At 42.7% G+C, this 20,843-nt stretch overlaps 1 protein-coding gene across 3 annotated transcripts in view; it reads left to right on the top strand.

Moving 5' to 3' along the window:
• The window catches only part of DYRK1A (dual specificity tyrosine phosphorylation regulated kinase 1A), a 73,917-nt gene extending 69,654 nt beyond the window's left edge, over positions 1-4,263 (top strand). For all 3 annotated transcript variants that reach the window (XM_038129894.1, XM_038129884.1, XM_038129905.1), the window contains one exon: positions 818-4,263. In XM_038129894.1, the coding sequence (XP_037985822.1) occupies positions 818-1,441 (624 nt within the window). In that variant the 3' untranslated portion in view covers positions 1,442-4,263. The remainder of the gene's footprint in view (positions 1-817) is intronic.
• Positions 4,264-20,843: the final 16,580 nt, after the last annotated feature.

Below are 20,843 nucleotides of genomic sequence, written 5' to 3'. Positions count from 1 at the left end.
TTTTTCCAAGTGTTGTACAAACGCTGTTATTATTACTACAATGTGAAGCTACTCCTATAATTTTGACAGCCAAGTCACTTACCAGACTTCCTTTAAGTGGTTGAAAATAACACCTAGGCTGTGCATTCATTTTTCTTAAGGTATATGTAGAAAGAATAATTGGAAATTATTCTTAAGTACATGCCTGCATTTCTAGAGTAATCATGCAGCTTCAAGGCTTGGTTAACGTTTTAAAAAATTGGCATAAATACAAATAACTTAATCTCTCATGTGTTGTTCAAGATAGAAAGGTATTGGAAATTATTCTTGAGTACATGCCTGCATTTCTAGAATAATCATTCAGCTTTAAGGCTTGGTTAATGTTTTAAAAAATTGGCATAAATATGAATAACTTAATCTCTCGTATATTGTTCAAGATGGAAAAGTATTGGAAATTATTCTTAAGTACATGCCTGAAATTCTAGAATAATTGTGCAACTGCAAGGCTTGGTTAAGATTTAGAAAATTTGCATAAATACGAATAACTTAATCTCTCATATACTGTTCAAGATAGAAAAGTCTTGGAAATTATTCCTAAGTACATGCCTGCATTTCTAGAATAATCCTGCAGCTTCAAGGCTTGGTTAAGATTTAAAAAATTGGCATAAATACGAATAACCTAATCTCTCATGTATTGTTCAAGAACCGACTGGATGTGGCACTCAGTCGACAAGGTGGTCAGAGGTTGGATGGTCTGGGAGGTCTTTTCCAACCTCTGTGATTCTGTGATTGGCTGAAGGGACAGCTGTGAGTCAGCATTTCCATTGGAATTTTGCAGGTTCGGCAGCAGTTTCCCCCTCCCATCGGTTGGACAGCCACCGAAGCTCCCACCCAGGTCACCGTGGAGAACCACCCGGTTCAGGAAACCACCTTCCATGTAAACCCTCAGCAACAGAACGCATTACACCATCACCACGGCAACAGCTCCCACCACCACCACCATCACCACCACCACCACCACCACCATGGACAGCAAGCCTTGGGCAGCCGGACCAGGCCGAGAGTCTACAATTCTCCAACAAACAGCTCCTCCACCCAGGATTCTATGGAGGTGGGCCACAGTCACCACTCCATGACATCCCTGTCTTCCTCAACTACTTCTTCCTCTACATCTTCCTCCTCTACTGGTAACCAAGGCAATCAGGCCTATCAGAACCGCCCAGTGGCTGCTAATACCTTGGACTTTGGACAGAACGGAGCTATGGACATGAATTTAACAGTCTACTCTAATCCGCGCCAAGAAACTGGCATAGCTGGACATCCCACGTACCAGTTTTCTGCTAATACAGGTCCTGCTCATTACATGACTGAAGGACACCTTGCCATGAGGCAAGGCATTGATAGAGAAGAGTCTCCCATGACAGGAGTTTGTGTTCAGCAAAGTCCTGTGGCTAGCTCGTGACTAAACTGAAACTAAGTTTGTTTCTTGTGTGTTTTTATAGAAGTGGTGTTTTTCCAAAAAAAAAACAAAGTGCAAAGCTGCTTGAATCAGAAGGAGATAAACTCACTGAACCGCTACAGGAGGGCAAAGTTGACTATTTTTTTAAACTTGAAAAGATTGCAAAGGGACAATGAAGTTTTTTTTTGTTGGTTTTTTGCTGGGGGGAGGTTTTTTTGGTTGGTTTATTTTTTTTTAAGAGCCATGTCTGGACCCACCTTAACGAATAGCTTAGTGGTGTTCACCTTTTGCTTCCCCCATTTTAACTTGCCACAACCTAGTCATAGTTTGGTTTTTTTTGGGGAGGGGTTTTGATTTTTTTAAATTTAAATTTTAATTTTTTTTTTTGCTCTCATTCGACAGGGGTTATTGTTCAAACGTTAGTCATAGTTGCAAACTAGTTTCTTTTTAAAGGCATTGCACATGATTTCTAAAAAAAGGCCCTTTGAAGTTTTTTGGGTGGGAGGGGGAGTGAGTAATATATATATTTTTTTTAGTTCCCCAAACAACCATGGGCACAGAAATGCAGTACTGTAAGAAAGAGGGACCTTCAGATTACACAAATATATTATTCTTCAGCTGTAAAAAGGGACGGTTGTGACGGAGTTTGTGAGGCACATTGAGCATGCGAAGTGGCGGTGAGCAGAACTCTCCTTTTCTGAATCTACTGAGGATCAAAGCAGCAATTGTGATGGGAATTCTGTGGGTGCCACCTTTTGGAGCCCACGGGCAGTTAGGATGGAAATCTGACTGGTTTCATAACTGAGGTGCACTGAGAAGCAATCAACGGGTCGGTCCTGGCCAGTCCTGGGGAGGTCTAAGTGGTGGTCTTTGGGATAACCTTTGGCCTTATGGATTTGGACTCTTAAGTTAGAAGAGCCTACCATTTCAGATGCAATCACTTTTGGACATGCTTTTGCAGACAGTCCTTAATGCTGAAAACACAGAGAATGGGTAATTCAAGAGGCCTTTCTTTTAAAATAGACTTTTGTGACCCACTTATTGTAAGGTATTGCAAGGTCACTTTGCGTGTGTCATAAAGTTGACTTCCTTATTGGTTGAAGGTCACAGGAGTAGTGGTTTGCGTTTGATGGAAATAGCTACAACTGTGTCCCTTCCTGCTTTTTACTTTTTTCTTTTGCTTTTTCTCGGCACGTGGTTTTCTCCACCATTACTTCTGCACAAAGACGTCTTCTGTTCATCCTGAACATTTTTAAAAAAAAAAAAAATGCAGAATTTTATGTGACTGCTTTTTTGCCTCACAATTATGCTGTGAATTTTACAAAAATTTATTTTCTTTTTTGATAATTTATTGTACCAAAGCTGTTTTTATAGCACATAGATGTCTGTAACCAATAATGTAGCAGTTCTGCACTTTGACACAAGGTGTAACTAGACCATTTTTAAATGTCAGTTGAAAAATTATGGCTGTACTATTGCTTAAACAAAACTGGAACTGTTGTTGAATTCATAGCCAATACATTTACAGCAATCTGTGTACTGAAGATAATAGATTGACATCTACTCGGAGACTATAACATCTGTTACATTATCAATGTGTTCAGGCTTCTGAAGGTTAAAAGGGACACTAGATCCAGAAGCTATGAAACCAGCAGTTGATTCTTGTATTCCTTATTAACAAAATTGTAAACTTGAAGGCAAAGACCTTGATTGCATGAACAGGTCCAAAAAATTAATAGGCTGAGTAAAGCAAAACCCTCATGGGAGACCTGAGGTTAGCAGGCTGTATTTAACAGGTGCCTAATTTTTGGGTAACGCTGCCTTAATATAACACAGTCAGCTTGGCAGTTGCAAAATTTACGGGCCCATCCAAGAGATTTTTTTTTTTTTTTTTTTTGTGGGAAAAGGAAAAAAAAAAAAAAAAAAAAAAAGCTGCGTGAGGAAAAAAAACCTTGGTGAAGGAATGAAGGTGAGTTCCTTGATTGCCCATCCCAGATGAACAGTGTTGCCCATCCTCTCTCTTACAGAAGCAGTGATCTACCTCTGCCAGTCAGCCCTTGGAAAAGTTAATTTTAGCAGCAAATGGTCAATTCCATGCGGCCAAGTCGTTTTCTCAGTCAAAAAGGTGGAATTTTTTATACTCACAGTGGCAACACAGCAGCTGACTACCATGTAAATGGGAAGGAATCCTTGGGATTAGCTCTTTTTTTGTAAATCATGGTTTTCCTGATCAAATATTTCTTTTCATACCGACACATCAACCCTGTGGATGAAAGCAGATTTCCCCTCCCTCCCCCCCCTTTTTTTTTTCTTTTGGTTGGTTTTCTTTTGAAGCTCAATAATTCAGAGAAGTTTATGGGATTTGGAAGGCTGTCACCTTAGGAAAGAATGCTGAGTTTAGCAATATCAAATAAAAGGAATCCAGTTCTTACTGCTGTCTAGGAATATAAGGGTAAAATGGAATCTGGGTAACACCACGCACCACCCCTTAGCAAGCGCCAAAAAAACCCCACCAAACCTAAAGCAGTTCAAAGAAATAACCTCTACATCGAGAAGAAAACAAACAAACAAAAAATCATAAAATCCAGTGCTTCTGCATACTGTGTTATGTTACAGTCCAGTTTTGTGTGCTTTACTACACAGTTTGGTTACAGGACTTCTGTGCATTGTAAACATAAACAGCATGGAAAAGGTTAAATACCTGTGTTCAGATTGTAAGATCTAGTCCGGACTTGCTGTGTATATTGTAACGTTAAATGAAAAGACAAGCCCTTTGTATTATAGTCATGCAGTCTTATGTATGATAAACAGTTGAATAATTTGTCCTCAGACTCTTTACTGTGCTTTTTAAAAAGGAGGAAAAAAAAAAAAAAAAGGAAAAAGAAGGAAAAAAAAAAATAAGAGTAATTTAAGAAAAAAAAAAACAAAGAAAAAATGTAAACGTAGTAAGTCTTCCTATGCAATTAACCTACTCCAAGCCATGGTATGGTAGGTATAATTATACTATAATATGTAAATATCAGATACATTGAAACAGACTTAAAAATATGAAAGTAAAAGTTGGAGGCGTAACAGCTAATTTGGAGTTTTTAATTGAAAACCAGCGAGGTCTGCAAATCACTGATGTGTGAACACAGCTCTGCTTGATTCTCATGGACTGTGCTTGCAGTTTGAGTTCTTTAATCCTCATCTCTTAGTCTGAGTGTTCTGATGTGCTCTGCAGCTCCCTCCCCATCCCAGGTGAGCTGGGTTTGAGGCCCTGGAATGGGATTTTGGGGCTGGCCTGCCCTTATCCCCAGAGCCCAGCCCAGTTCCTCCTGCATCACCAACTCCCTGGCTGTGGGGGCAGTAGGACCTAGTTTGGAAAAAGCTGATTTTCCTGGAGGTTCTGCTGAGTGGCAGGAGTTTTCCGTGTCTCTGGAATGATTCAGCCAGGTTATTGCCAGGCTCCCAGTCCTCCTTCAGCTCTGGGACTGCTGAGCTACAGCTGGTGGCCACCAGAGCCTGGCAGAACGACGAGTAACAGCTCCAGTTTGAAACTATTGCACATAAAAACATGTTCACTTGATGAACCTCCTCAAATCCTTTAACTGTAAAGCTGTTACGGCTCTTCTGAAACCTCACGTGTTTTTAAACCCGTTGTAAAAGCTGGAATTGCTGCACACAGCCCCTGGGAGTGCTGCCAGTCCTGCTGGGTGTGTGCAGGAGGTGCAGGTACATCCTTGGACCTCTCACTCGGTTCCTTGTCTGTTTATCCCTGCCAGGATTGCAGTTTTCAACCTTTCAGCCTCAGTTCTTTGCATTAAAAGATTGTAAATTTAGATGATTCTCCATCCTGATTGCTCAGTCCTTGGGGAATGGCTGCTCTGCCAGGATTTAGGATTCCATCCTGTAAGTACCGTGGTGTCTGCAGGGGCCTGGATGCCACAAGGCTTGGATTCACCTGGAAATGTGACTTCATATCCATAATTTATCACTCTGCCATCCTTGTTTTCATCACACCATCCATGTGCTTGTACTTGATACTGGACAGCTGAAAAAAAAAAGACTTTTGAAATCATCTGTGGAAGAATTCCTGTTGAAGCCCATCAGGAACATCCTTCCTAATGAGGGAGTGAGTGCAAACTCCAGCCTGGTGACACAGAACGTGTTGTGTTGGTTTGTAGAACGAATTTATCCCCGTAAGATCCATCTGGACCTTCTGGATAGAAAGGAAGTGCCTTTCTGGTCAAAAATACACAGGGAAGTGGCTGCAGAGTAGAGATGCTGCTGAGAGTTGATCTCCTGAGGGCAGCTGGTGTTTAGCCTGACTTTCGGATAATTTATTTATTGGAATTCGCTCAGGGGGGACCTTGTGGCTCTGCACAAGTCCCTGCCAGGAGGGGACAGCCGGGGCAGTCGGGCTGTGCTGCCAGGGAACAGGGACAGGAGCAGAGGGAACGGCCTCAGGCTGGGCCAGGGCAGGCTCAGCTTGGCCAGCAGCAGGAATTTGCCCATGGAAAGGGTGCTCAGGCCTTGGCAGGGGCTGCCCAGGGAGCTTTGCAGTGCCCATCCCTGCAGGTGTCACCTGGAGGTGGCACTGAGTGCTCTGGGCTGGGGACAAGGTGGGCATGGGGCACAGCTGGGACTGCATGGGCTGGGAGGGCTTTTGCAGCCTCAGGGATCCTGGGCTGTTTTACTTGGGATGATTCATGTTGAAGTGCACAATGCTGCCCAGCAAAGCAGCTCAAACAGTGCTTTTCTGTCCCATATCCCTGGTTTTGTGGGGTTCTACGGGAACAGCTTCATGTTGGAAATCTGCAGTTGGTTTTCAGTTTCCCACCTCATGATGACTGTTGAGCTGTTCCTTCCTCACTGATGAAGGTGTCTTGATTTGATTTCAGCAGTTCTCCATAGGAGCCTTGTCAAATTTCTGGGGTCTGCCTCAACCTGAGGGGTTTGTAGTTGCTGCTCATTATCTTTTATGGGGGATGTTCTGCAGCATCAGAGTTAATCACAGCTGGGGTTGTTCAGCCTGGAGAAGGCTCTGGGGAGAGCTCAAAGCCCCTTCTGGTACCTAAAGGGGCTCCAGGAGAGCTGGAGAGGGACTGGGCACAAGGGCTGGAGGGACAGGACACAGGGAATGGCTTTCAACATTAAGGAGCTGGATTTAGGTTAAATATAAAGAAGGCATTTTTTACCATGAGAGTTAAAACACTGGAAAAGGTTGTGGCTGCCCCTGCATCCCTGGCAGTGCCAAGGCCAGGCTGGACATTGGGGCTTGGAGCAGCCTGGCACAGTGGAAGGTGTCCCTGCCATGGCAGGGGTGGCACTGGATGATTTTTAAGGTCTCTTCCAACCCAAAACTTCCTTTGATTCTGTTAAAAATGGGTTAAAAACTTCTCAAATCTTTTGCTGTGTGATCATTGAGTCCTGCTGAGCGCTGACTTAAGAATCGCTTGCAAAATCACAGGAATTTTAACAATTTCTTGAAACTTCAGGTTTTATGGGTATTGCTTGTGGTGTTGAGTAATAAAAGAGGAGCATGGCTAAGGCTGGAGAAATTAAAAACCAAATCCCCCTCCTGTAGGCCTCCCCTTGAGGAAGGAGATGGATTTGATGGATGTTGTTTGTCCAAAAGCAGGGAGTTAATGATTGGAAAATGATATATGGAAAATCAAATGTTTGTTCTAAAGAAATTAATTGAACATCTCAAGCAGAAAGTAAAAAAAAAAAAAATCTTTCTTCAGGATGTCTCTTCCCCTTCCCCAGCTGGGGACATCTTTACCACTTCCTATCAGTTTCCAAGCTCTCTTTCCCTTCAGATTTTCCTGCCAGCCAGCTCAGGCAGGAATCCAGGATTCCTTCCCATCAATAGCAGCAGCTGGTGGATGGAATTGATAATTCTGAGACTGCAGGGATGATGATGATGATGATGATGATGATGATGATGATGATGATGATGATGATGATGGAGTTCCCTTTACCCAGGACAGGAAGAAAGGCTCGTCCTGAACGGAGCACATTGAGCTGAACTCAACAAAGCCTTTCCTAATTTGTACTTGAAGGAAAGTCCCATTTTGGAGACATTCGGAGTCAAGAATAAGCTGAGGGAATTCAACCACAGACTCATGGAATGTCCTGAGTGGGAAGAATCCACAGGGATCATCCATTCCAGCTCCTGGCCCTGCCCCGACCCCCCAGCAATCCCAATCCTTGGCAGTGCTGTCCAAACTCTGCTGGAGCTCTGGCAGCCTCAGGGCTGTGCCCATTCCCTGGGAATTAAATTCTCAAAGCTTGAGTGTCACAACCTCAGTGACCTGGGAGGAGAAATCCAGGAATCTCAGGAGCCAGGGCTTGGAAAAGCAGAGCTGCCCCAGAGTTCCTTCATGGGAACAGTGTCAGAGTTTTGTCAGAAGTCCAACATTGCCACTTTGGCTAGAAGAATTTTAATGCCCTTTTCATTTGCTTTTAAGTTGAAGCTGTAGTTCGTTTCCCTCTTCAGGAATACTTCAAGGTCTTTTCTGGCCTCCTCCCAAATTCCTGTCCTTTCTCAGTGCTTCTCCTTCCCCTCCCCTTCTTTCTACTCTGACCCTTCTCCCCTTTCCTACACTTTTTCTCCCTTTTCACATTTTTCCCTCCTTTTCCCATCTTTCAGCTTTGAATTTTCCCTCTGCTTTTCTTTTCCCCTTCTTTTCCCATCTCTGCCTTTCCTGTCTTTCCCCACTGCTTTTCCCTGCTTTCTCTCTCCTGTTACTTTCCCAGTCTTTCTGCTTTTCCTTCTCCCTGTATTTTTTTATTCTCCTCCTCTATTTTCACAGCTTTTCCTGTGCCTTCCTTGCTTTTGTTTTCCTGCCATTCTTTCCCTGTTTTTTCTTGCTCCCCATCCCCTGCTCTTCCCTTCCCCTCCCTCCTTCTTCCCCTTTTGGTTTCCTCCCAAGTCTTTCCTTTCCCCCCTTTTTTCTTCTCAGTGCTTTCAGATTTTTCCCTGCTTTGACTTTTCCTCCTTTCCCTTGAGTTCTCTCCCATTATTTTTTTAGGATCTTTCAACACCCTCCTTTATTTTCATTATTCTTCCCTGTATTTTCACTTCCCATCTTTCCTGCTTGTTTTTTTCCTGCATGTCTTTCCCACTTCCTTTGCCACCTTTGATTTGCATTTGCTTTCCCCCCACTTTGCTTTCCCTTCAGGTTTTTCACCATCTTCTTTGCAATCTTTTCTCTTTTCCCCTTCTTTTTTTTTCTCCATTATTTCAATATTTTTGGGTACTTCTGTGCTTTCTTTCCTCACTTCAGTGCTTTTTAAATTTCTTCCTTCTTCCTCCATTTTTCCCAAATGTTTTCCAGGTGCATTTCTTCTGCCCTTTGCTCATTTTTTCCATCCCCTTCCTGCTTTGACTTTTTCCATTTTTTCCATCTCTCCATGCTTTTCCTGGGTAATTTAATTTCTTTTCCCCCCCTCTTCCTCCCTTGCCTTTTCCTTGCTTTCCTATTCTTATAATTTCCTTTCTTTTCCTGCTGTTATTCCCACTCCCTATCCTTTTCAATACTTAAGAGATTTTCTCTGCTTTTCAGGTCTTTTCCTCACTTTTCCCTTCCCTTTTCCCTAATTTTCCTTTCCCATTCCCACTGCCTGCTGTGCTTTAACTTAAATTTCACTGATTTTTCAGGCATTTTCTTTCTTCTCCCCTCCATGAAAAGATTCCTTTTCGTAACCCTCTTGATTCCCTTCTTCATCTTTTCCTTTTCCTTTTCCTTTTCCTTTTTTTCCTTTTCCTTTTCCTTTTCCTCTCTCTTTTCAATCCTTGTAACTCTTCCTGCTTATTTGCACTCCTTTGCAGGTCTTTTTCTCCCCCATCCTTGTCTTTATTTTCACTTCTGAGCAAGGAAAGTACATTTTTTTTGGTGCTTTTTTTCCCTATATAATTCTAACTAGGTTTTACTGGACCTGTAAATGCACCATTAATACTTTTTAGTTCTCTTTCAACTATTTCCCCATTTTCAGTTTAGTTTTTTTTGTCTTTAAAACATTCTGTTTTATGGATGTGAAAATGGTTGAGAGATTTTCTCCCTAAATTGGAACTTTCCTAATGAGAAAGAGTGGCCCTGGGAAAAAAACTTGGGAGTCCCAACCTGTCCTGGTGCAAAGCAGAGCTGTAATTTTCCCTTTTGGAAAGTGCTGAAATCCAGATTTTCTCATTTTCTGTACCCTCCCCAGACATTTGGGAAGAGGGTGATGGCAAATCCCAGAAATGACGTGGCAAACTGGGACAAAGTTCATGGAAGCTGTGAGAAACCTGAGAAACCTCCCTGGGGCTGGAATCCAGGGAATGGCACGTGGGATTTCTGCAGCTCCATGGAAACGCTTAGGGGGGAAGGAGAAGAAAGGATGAAGGGAATGGAAAAGCTCTCCTGGATGGAGACTCGAAGGCAAAGACCTTGCTTGCATGAACAGGTCCAAAAAAATAATAGGCTGAGTAAAGCAAAAGGTTAGCAGGCTGCATTTAACAAGTGCCTAATTCCTGGATAACTTTGGAAAGACTCAGGCTGATTATTTAATGAGAAAAGACAAAAAACCACCAACTTGTAGAAATTAAAAATACACCTGGTATTTGTATTGGTAATTATATTGGTATTTACACCTAGTAGTTACACCTGATATTTATATCAGACCTTCTGCACAACTTTCTCTTTGTCAGGTGAAATTGTTTTGCTTGAAAAGTTGAAATGGAATGGAGGTTTTGGGTGGGAAAATCCAAATTTTTCCATGTGATGTAACTCACTGCTATGAGTCCCACTGGATCCACTGGGAAAGCATCGTGATGGATGATGGAAAATCAGAATTAACACACTGAGGAGAAGCCCCCCCCTCAGCCCTGGGGGCATCAATGCCAATTATTGAAAGTTAGGAAACACTTCCTGGCTACTTCCAGGCACAAAAAGCTGCTTGAACCATGCTTGCTGCCTGTGGAATTTGGTGCTGCTGTGGCTGGGATGGAGATCCCCCAGGAGATTCCGTTCTGTGTCCATGTAAGGGCTCCCAGGGCTGTCCTGCAGCTTCTCCCTCACCCCAAATCCTCGTCCAGCCCCAGCTGCAGCCCAGAAAAAGCTCCTTGTCCCTCTTTCCTTGAGCTCTGGCCAAACCCCCACAGCTGGGAGCTGGTGCAGGCGTGGTTTAAAATCCAACCAAGGATTTAGGGGGGGTAATAGGAGAAGGAAGAAAAAGCAGATCTGAGCAGGGCCGTTTCTCCCGACTTGTTTTTCCTCAAATTTGGAAAAATTCTGAGCAGTAACTCCCCATCATGACCTGAAATAAACTTCACTCTGTCTGGGTGGAAGGGCCTCCTTGAAAAACATTAAAAATATTGAAGTTGCAGTGGGTTCTTGACACATCTGACACGGTCTGTTGGGGTCTAATTTTAGCTGCTGCTCTGCCAGCCCTCAGCACTCCGAAATTCTGAGCCTATGTTTAGAAGCAGCAGCCTTCCAAATTCTGCTGGGCCTCATGCTTTGCATTGAGGCTGCAGAAGTTAAAGCCAATTAAAACAAGTGCCTCAGCATTCATTCTGTTCACTTCTAGTTGGTTCAACTCCACTTTAAAGTGTTGTCTTAAAGGGAAAATTTAAATTAAGTCTGGTTTGGTTTGGGACGCTGATGGTGCATTTATTAACTGGGGATGATGTTGTTGGTTTAATCCCACACACCCTGGTGGGATTTCCCCTCAAGTATTAATTTAGGAGAAGGAGAGAATATTTATCTGTGCCTTCATCCATAAATGTGTGGGCAGCCAGACAGGGATTGGGATTGGGATTGTGCCCTGCTCAGGTGATTCCCCACCTGCAGAGCTGCCCCAGCCCTGGGCCCAGCCCTGGAGGAGCTGGAGCTGCTGGAGAGAGTCCATGGAGGCTCCAGGATGAGCAGAGGGCTGGAGCAGCTCTGCTGGCAGCAAAGGCTGGCACAGCTGGCATTGTTCAGCTGTACAGGAGAAGCTTTGGGCTGAGCTCAGGGTGGCCTTGCAGGGCCTGGAGGAGCCCCAGGAAACCTGGAGAGAGACAATTTCCAGGGCATGCAGGGACAGCACACAGGGAATGGCTTCAAACTGGAAAATTACAGGTTTAGATCAGATAATTAGGAAAAATATTCTCCCTGGCAGGGTGGGCAGGGGCTGGGATGGAATTGCCAGAGCAGCTGGGGGTGCCCCTGGATCCCTGGCAGTGCCCAAGGCCAGCTTGGACACTGGGGCTTGGAGCAGCCTGGCACAGTGGAAGGTGTCCCTGCCATGGCAAGGGTGGCACCGGGTGGGCTTTGAGGTCCCGTCCAACCCAAACAATTCCATGATTCTGTGAAATGAAATGTCTTTAGACACATTCCCTTGTCTTGGGGAGAGTAAATTCAGGTGTGTGCAGCCCCTTCCCTCTGCTCTGGAGTGATGGTAGCCCCTAATTCTCGACAATGAAGCTTCAGCCAAACTCCTTCACTTTTTCTGAGTTACAAACCCTGCTGCAAAAATCTCTGTTTTATCAGAGCAGATAAGAGCTTTTTATAAAGGATCGTTTCAGTCTTGCATCTTTTTGGTTCCGTTGGAATCATTTCTCTTTTGGGCACAAACTGACCCAGCAAATAAGACAAATGATTACAGTTCTGCTGGATGGGTGTCCCTGCTGCTTCCCTGTGGGAACAGGGAATGTGCCGAGGAGTTTGGGACTCATCTCAAGTAAGAGGCAAAGGAAAAACTCACAAGACTCTGCTGAAGAAACAAAAAACTCAGAGTCCAAACCCAGAGTTCTGGATTTTGTCTGGGTGTACCATGGACAGAGAAACTTTCCAAGGCTGAATTCCACAACCTGGGAAAGCCAAGATGATATTTTTGATGTTCATTAGGGAATTTTAAAAGCTCCAACGCAGCAAAAGTGGAACTTGTGCTGTTTCTGGGGCAGGAAGGCAGAAGTTCCAACTCAGACCACGATGCATCAGCAGAACAGAATTCCAGAAGGGGAAAGCCACACTTGATGGATCAGATAAAGTGCAGAGGCTGCAACTGTCAACACAGAAATAACTGAGAGTGGATTTGAGGTAAGAGATACGAAGGAGGAGCAGCTATTAATAATGAGAGACATGGGAAAAATCCCACAGCCACCCGGTGGGGGGGAAACCTGAGAGCACAAATGCTGCTGGGAGGATCTGTAAAAATAGCAAAGGCATCTTTGCAGGGGATGCTTCTCAGTCCTGCCACTGCAGGAATGGAATACAAAATGCAGCTTTCTAGAGCGGGAGGTCCCTTAGCCAGTGAAGGTTTCTGGAGCCGACCAAGCCCAGAGCAGAGGAAAAACCTTAGAGAAACAGCTGAGCTGTATCAGGTGACTGGATTTGATCCAGGGTCCAGAGCAGGAGCACTTGGACACATCAGTCAAGAGTGGAACGTGACAGGAGGAGAGTGGAGGGGATAAAGCTCAAAGAAAGTGAAGAATCTAAAGGGAACCACAAAGAAAAGAAAGGAATAAAACCCTTATGAAATCCATCCACCCTTTTCATGCAAGTCTGATTTTTAATAGGCAAGGACAGGGGTTTTTCCTGAGACAGGATGAGGATATGGAGGAAAAAAAATGAGTGGAAAAGGGAGCACCTGGCTGGCCTGGGTGGCATCAGGGATCTTTCCATGAAATGCAGCTGCAGGAAGAGTCTGGCTGAGACTTCCTATCTCTGTGCATGATTTGAGCCTCTCTGACGGATTTGCACTTTATAGGAGAAACATTTACCAAAACCCCTCCATTTTCCTCTGCTTTTCAGTACTAATATAAAAATCCAGGCTCTCATGGAGGAGGTTTGGAGTCCCTGTCTGTGGGACTGTTCGGGAGGAGTCTGGATGTGGCCCTTGGGGACAGGGTTTGGGGTGATGCTGGTGGGGCTGGGGTGGCACTGGGTGATCCTGAAGGTCTTTTCCCACCTTGATGATTCCATGTGGAAATGGTCAATTATGAACCAGTGGTAGCATGGACATTTCCAAGTACTCCAAATCTTAAGACATTTAGAGGAAAACATCAATTTTCATGGACCAGAACAAGAGCAAACATAAAAAAATCCCCCTAAAAATGAATTGTTCCACATAAAATCTCCTTGTGTTTCCTGCTGCTCTCACCAAGAACCACCAGGACTTCTCCAAACTAGCAAAATTTTCTTTCTTTTGTTGTCGTTGCTCCAAATAACCCAAATTTACCTGGAATGATTCCAGCCATCTCTGCTGGTGGCTCCTGCTCCTTGCACAACCTCCTCCCTCAGGGCTGATCCCATGGGAGCAGCCTGGCCTGGAATGGGGCTGGGATTGCTCAGAGGGGAGCACACCAGCAGCTCTGCAGCCCACGCTGCTCCGAGGAACTCAGAGATGTGTCATCACCAAACCAGAAGGGTTTGAGGCCATCCCACAACGTGCTGAGCAGCTCTGGTGGCACTCCAGGCTCTAATTTGGGAAAGGAATCCCTGCACACCCCTGACCTCAACGCACGACTCTGCTCCTGAGCCCCAACACCAAATTTCCTGATTTGGTGTCACAACAACTTCAATTCCCTTGAGGAAAAAACCCCAACCAAACGACCAGAATTCAAATGCTGGTAAAAATGTTGCTTTCTTCTTCTTCTTTTTCTTCTTCTTCCAGCACATTTCAGCAAAACATTTATCAGCAACATCACTGCGTTAATGCAAATAACATGTTCCTGTTTTTGGAGGGTTTGGGTTCATGATTTCTTTGTATAAAGGCAAATTATCCTGGAATTCTGTGCAAGATGATAATTTTCCCTGAAAAGTTAGTGATTTAGTGATTCTTTTTGCCATCTCTGTTCCTTTTCCAGGAGTTAACTTTGGTGATCTAAAATTCAGGGTGAAGGCATTAACAATCTGTTGACATCATATAAAACTATATCTGAGTGCACTTTAATACCAGCAGAGGACAATAATAGACAACTCTGTTTCTCCTTTTTTCCCCCCAAAAAAAAAAAAAAATCAATCTCAGAGCCTGATTTTCAGGTTTTTATATTTTATAAAATTGTTATATGTATTTTTTAATATGTATTTTTATATGTATTTTTATATGTATTAGACCTCAGGTGTGGGGCTTGGTTTATGTTTTAACTATTCATAATCCCAGGATTAAGGGATTTTTTTGGTACACAGAATTTGCTCAAATTCTTGCCCATTTTTCATGATCTTTAGCAAGAACAGTTTGAATGCAATCATTCACTCTGAATATTCAGTGTAGAGGGGATGTGGTGCAGTGTTTGACCTCCACTCTTATGGAATCACAAAATGGTTTGGGTTGGAAAAGACCTTAAAACTCATCCAGTTCCAGCTCCCTCCAGTTATTCATTTTAAAATATTATTTAAGCCCCCAGCTTTGTCTGCTCTGGCAATTTCTGATTATCAGGCTGCCAGCTCCAGGTGATTCTTTGCCTTGTCCAACTCTCCCTGTAGTTCAGATGAAGTTCAGCCTCTGGCCTGGCGATTCTTACATCAAGCAAACTTTCAAATAATCCACAGCTGTCAACGTTTGGAAAAAGCTGAAAACCAGGCAGAGTTTTGGAGAACAAAAGAAACAACTCATGCAAAAGGAAAAGGAATTTTACTTTTGGGGTTTTTTTTTTTCCTTCAGTTCCCTTCCATCCCTGCCCCTGGAAGGGTTCCTGGCTGATCCCTCAGGGAGTTTTGGTTCTGTCTCCTTTTCTCCCGAGGGAGATAAAGCTCAAAGAAAGTGAAGAATTTAAAGGGAGCCACAAAAAAGAAAGCAATAAAACCCTTATGAAATCCATCCTCCCTTCTGATGCAATTCTGATTTTTAATAGGCAAAACTGGGGTTTTTCCAGTCTTTGAGACAGGATGAGGAATATGGAGGGCAAAAATGAGTGGAAAAGGGAGCACCTGGCTGTGTGGGTTTGGTGACATTTTCTCACAGCACGAGCCCCCACCACATCTCCCTCCTGCTCCTCCCTCAGCAGTGCCACCTCCCTGTGCTGTCCCTTGTCCCCTCCTCTCCCTGGAGCAGAAGAGATGGGAGAGATTTCCCTGCAGGAAAATCCTGGGATGCTCCCCCATGTGGCCTTCACATTTTCCAGAAAAATCCCTTCGCCCAGGATTTTTCTCCTGAGAAGTTGAGAAGCCTCAGAGAAAAAGGAAAGCAATAATTATCTGATTTGCTTCTCCTGTGTTTTGCTCTTTTGGAATGTGTTTGGAGATTGTTTACCCACAGGTGATTGTTCCGTTGGATTCTGCTGTGAGTTGTTTTCACTCTTTGGCCAATCAGTGCCAAGCTGTGTCAGGGCTCTGGAGAGAGTCACAAGTTTTCATTATTATCTTTTTAGCCTTCTGTCTGTATCCTTTCTGTATTCTTTAGTATAGTTTAGTATAGCATTCTTTACTATAATAAAGTATCAAAAAATAATAAATTAGCCTTCTGAGAACATGGAGTCAGATTCATCCTTCCTTCTTTGTCAAGGCACTCCCAGAAAAACAACACTCCTGAAGCTTTTCCTCAGAGGATTTCTCTCCAGAGTGTGCTGGGGGAGCTCGTTTGTTCTCCTGCATCCCTTCTCTCCTCCCCACCTGTCCCCACTTCTGTCCCACCCCATCCTCTGACATGGGGAAAACTCAAATCCTTCTCTCTCTTCCTCCCTTGTCTGTTCCTACAGCTCCACTCAGACTCAAGGCCCAGAAATTTAAATGGAATTTATATTTAAATGCAAATTTCTACATTATAAATGAAAAGTGTAAATTATCAAAAGTGTTCTTTTCTCCCTCCTGTTTCTCTTCTGCATGGGAGAGTAACTCTCCATAAATAATAAACATTATAGTTTTATGTATAGATTTAATTCTCCTCCTTGAAAATTCTACTTTTTTTGGTGACTGTCACAAAAACCATAATAATGGTATTTACTGATACTGCAGCCTTATCTAATTTAACAAAAATTCTGCATCACTGCCTTTTCTCTTCATATTGTTCTGTTATCTCTGTCTCTCTTTGTAGCTGAGATTCGTCTGCTCAGGGAAATTTATCTAAATTAGCGGCTGGAATAATTTCAAGTGGATTTGTTTGATTGCACAGAATCAGTTTGTGGCACTTCACTCAAAATTTCAACGGCTTCAGTTTATTCCACTGCAAATAATGATCAAATAAGGTTTAGAGTTCATTCTTGTGGGCTTTTCAGAGGTAAATGCTAAAGAATTTGGACAGTGAGGAGCAGGGATGTGGCCCAAAGGATGGGCAGGATTTAGTGCAGGACAAAGACCAAGGACAAGGGACAAGGGATGGAATAAAAGGCAGAGTTCTCATTGAGAAAATGAGTTTTGATAAATTAAAATTAATTTTTTTCCCAATTATACAGCACATTTAAAGAAATATTTTTTTCATTTGAAAGCGGATTGTAGTGTTACATGATAATCTGCTGGTGCAACATTTAAAGGAGGTACAAAGAGAAATAAACATTGATATAATGTGAGAAAAAGCTCCCTGAAACTGTGCAAAAACAGTTTTCAAGATGTCCTGGAGACTGAGAGCACCTCATTTAAAATTATTTTCCTAGAACCCATTTTCATATATTTTTTCTTTTATTGGCTCTCAAAATACATTATTTTATGTGCTTTTAAAATGGAATACTCTGATCTTTACCCACTGCCAGGTGTATTGGAATTATTTCTGCCTCATATCTGCTCTTTCCTGGCATGACAGGGCCAGGGACTCACTGGGACAGCCAGGAGGTGACCCCACCTTCCCTGGGAAATCTGGAATTTTGATGGTTCCTGTTTATTTACTGAGATGATTTGAGCAAACATTGCTTTATTACTTTATTCCTAAACTTCTCGGTGAGTATTTTAAGGCAGATGCAATTTCCTAAGTTTCTAACCTAGTCCTGTTAATATTCAACTTCTGGGATTCAGGCAGAAATGCAGAAAAAATTAGTTTGATATTTGGTTATACATTATTATTTCTTACCCTTCTGGGAATGAGTTTTTCTTTTACATTGTTTTCCCCTCTTTCCTTTCTCTTTTTAAAATTTCTTCCTTTTTCCTTTTCCCCCTCCTCCCCTTTACCCTTTATTCCCTTTTCTTTTTTTTCCTTTTTTCCCACTTTTCCCCTTCCCCAAATCTTTCCATTTTCCTTCCCCCCCTTCCATTTTTCCTCTTTTCCCCTTTTTCCCTTTCCTTTTTTTTCCAATTTTTCTTTTTTTCCCCCCATTTTTCTTGGTTTTTATTTTCTCTTTTTCCCCCCTTTCCCAACATGTCCCTTTTTTCCCTTTTTAATTTCCTCCCATTTTAAATTTTCCTCCTTTTTCCCCCCTCCTTTGCCTTTTCTATTTCTTTTTTTCTCTTTCTCCTTACCCCCATTTTTGCCTCTTTTCTCCTTTTTCCTCCTCCACTTTCATCATTTGTACCCTGCTGGGTGGAACCTGCCAGGTGAGGAAGGAGATGTGGTTTGAGCATCTCCAATTCCATATTTAAGATAATCCAAGATTAAAAAAACTCTCTCTGAGTCAGATCCAGCAGGAAGCTGAGCCTCCATTTCCTAAATCCCAAGTGGGTCCTTGACATTTTGGTCCAAACCCTTCCCAAAACCCATTTTTTGGAATGAAAATGTGCAGAATGTCAGATTGGGAATAGTTTAATTTTATCTGTGATCAAAGTCTGGCAGTGACTGACTCATTTTAAGGGCAGATTTCTTCATTTCCAGGTATCTCCAGCAGTGTTTTTTATTAAAATAACAAAAATTAATGCCTATTCCATTTTGCAGTAGGAGAACTGATTTAATTTGATGCCTGAATTTGTTCATTATCTGCAAAGTTGGGCAAAAATGTTTTTTTTTTTTTCAAGTTATTTCAAGCAAGTCTCCAGATGAACAAAACATTTGTTCTCATAGCAAAATGCTTCATTAATTTATTTTGGAAATGTGAGGGGGAAAAAAAAACCAACCTGTGAATGGAAGATTCTGTTCTGATCTGTGAAGTGCTGGGATTTAATTTTTGGGATTTTTTTTTTCTCTGAGACAGTTCACTGGATTGATCTTGTTTTAATTATCAGCTCTAATCCACAGATTTCTCCGTGATTAATAATTAAAGACCTAAAATTAATGACTTTTTAACAAAACTAGAAATACTCTTGGAAGGTCACGTTTTTATGGCCATGCAGATTTTTGGCAAATCAATCAGAACTGACACAAAGAGAGAACAAACACTCCCTAAAAAAGAAAATGGAATTTATTATTTAAATTTTATGAAATAAAGCCACACCCACCCTTTCCTCTGCCAGTTTCCTGGGGAATTTCAGTGTCATTTTTGGTGACCAAAGGAAGCTGGAGTCCAGAAGAGGCCAAATGATTTTTGTGCATTGAACAGATCCCTCTCTCTTTTGAATCCAGGGAGTTTGGAAACGATGGCATCTCTCTTGGAGTTACTTTCCTGCATTTCAAAAGGGGAAAAAAAATTCTGTGTGGGGTTGAAATTATGAATTTTCCCTCTTGTCTATCCTCATCATGGAGATTTCATGGTGGTGATTTGTCCAGCCAAGAATTTTAAGCAATAAATTTGGTCATGCTTTATTTAATGTATTTATTTATTTATTTATAGGAATTATGAGCTGATGATTTGTCTGACCAACATTTTTAAGCAATAATTTTGGTCATGCTTTATTTAGTATATTTATTAATAGGAATTTTGTGCATATCAGAGAAATGACACATTAAGCTGTGAAAAATGGCTCAGCATGGCTGAGCTCTGAACTCCTGATTCCACTGGCCCTGTCCTGTGTCCAGGAATTCTGTTGGCTTCATCTGTGGACTTTGCACTTGTTTTTATTCCTCCTTTCCAGGAATCTTTTGGATTTCCATCCCTGGCAGTGCCCAAGGCCAGGTTGGACACTGGGGCTGGAGCAGCCTGGCACAGTGGAAGGTGTCCCTGCCCATGGCAGGGGTGGCACTGGATGGGCTTTGAGGTCCCTTCCAGCCAATTCCAAGTGATTTTGGGAAGAGCTGGTCCATGTTCAGCATTCCTGAGGAGCACGAGCAGAGACTGAGGAGGCAGCTCCATGATCCCATCCAGCTGAACCAAGAATGTTGCTGTGAAAAGGAAATAACTTCCACCACCATCTGAGCAAGATTCCTTGGAGTGACTCCAAACTGTGACAGTCTGGGCTCCCCAGCCCAAATCTCACAGATCTTCTCAGATTAGAGACTTCTCATTGTGGTATCATAACCTTGTTTTTTAAAAATCCTGTTTTTAATTTGATGAGAGTTAAATTTTGGGAATATTTGGGAAGATTATAGAGCTGTTGTAGGGATGTGATGCTCCAGTGAGGGATCTGGGACATGATGATTGGGAAGTGGCCAGGGAAGGTGACTGTGAGGATCCATCCTGGTGAGCCAGGAACACTCCTTCCCTGAGCTGGAAGGAGTCCAGAGGACCCCAATCCAACACTTGGAGGAAAATTTGGTGGGATTACAGTTCTCCAGCAGTTCTCACAGCTTAAATTCTCCAGGAAAGTCAGTGAAAATGATTGCCATAATGATTTGAGGGAAAACAGCTTTAGCTGTGAGTTTGGAGCTGCTGCCTTTGATTTAAAAAAAGAAAAAAAGAAAAACAGTAGGGAGAGCTTTCCCTATTCCTGCTCTCTGGAAAAAAATCCTAAAAGCAGCTGATGTTACCAGAAACTCTGAACATTTTACTCTGTGTGGATGACACGTGAGCTGGGGAGAAGGAGGGATGAGCTGTGGTTTGTAGTTGTGAATTTGCTTGGTATAGAAACCAGATTTCACACTTGTGGTGAAATAGGAAGATCTGAGTCCCTCTGGAACTCTATTTTTGGATATGATGTCTCTGGGCTCTCCATGGGAAACTCTTGGATCATCAACAGGCAACAAATGGAAGTGGTAAAATAACTGCACCTTTGTACTGGAGTTGCCACCGGATTATAATTTCTGGAAATCCAGAGGATCTGATAAAACTGTGAGAATAAATGAGGAGAAAGAAAAGCTAAACCCACAAAATGACTCGTGAACGTCTGACACCACCTCTCCCCTCCAAAATACCAAACCCTTGAAGTTTAAAATCCACTCAGGAAATGATTAACAAATAACAGCTCTCAAGTCTTGTCTTGAAGAGTTATTTACAGCTCAAAGCCCAGATTTATGCCTGCTCTCCACGTGCTTCTTTCCCAAGAGGTGTTTGGGAGCTGAGGGAACAAGAGTGGAAGAGAAGCCAACTCCTCGTGTTCTAGGTTTGATTTATGGCCTAAAAAGTGCCTGAGTGAGGTAACCTGTTTTTAAGGAGGTTGATATTCTCAAAAGAAATATATTTTGATGGGCAGGGAGTGCCACAGCAGTGTAAGTTTAATGTTTGACAGCCAGAAGCTCTGGTGGCGGCTGCTGAGGAATGTCCAAGGTGCCCAGAGCACAGGAG

This window comes from Motacilla alba, chromosome 1 (assembly GCF_015832195.1).
Source record: "Motacilla alba alba isolate MOTALB_02 chromosome 1, Motacilla_alba_V1.0_pri, whole genome shotgun sequence".
NCBI lineage: Eukaryota > Metazoa > Chordata > Aves > Passeriformes > Motacillidae > Motacilla > Motacilla alba.
This window is presented reverse-complemented; position numbering and strand designations above follow the sequence as displayed.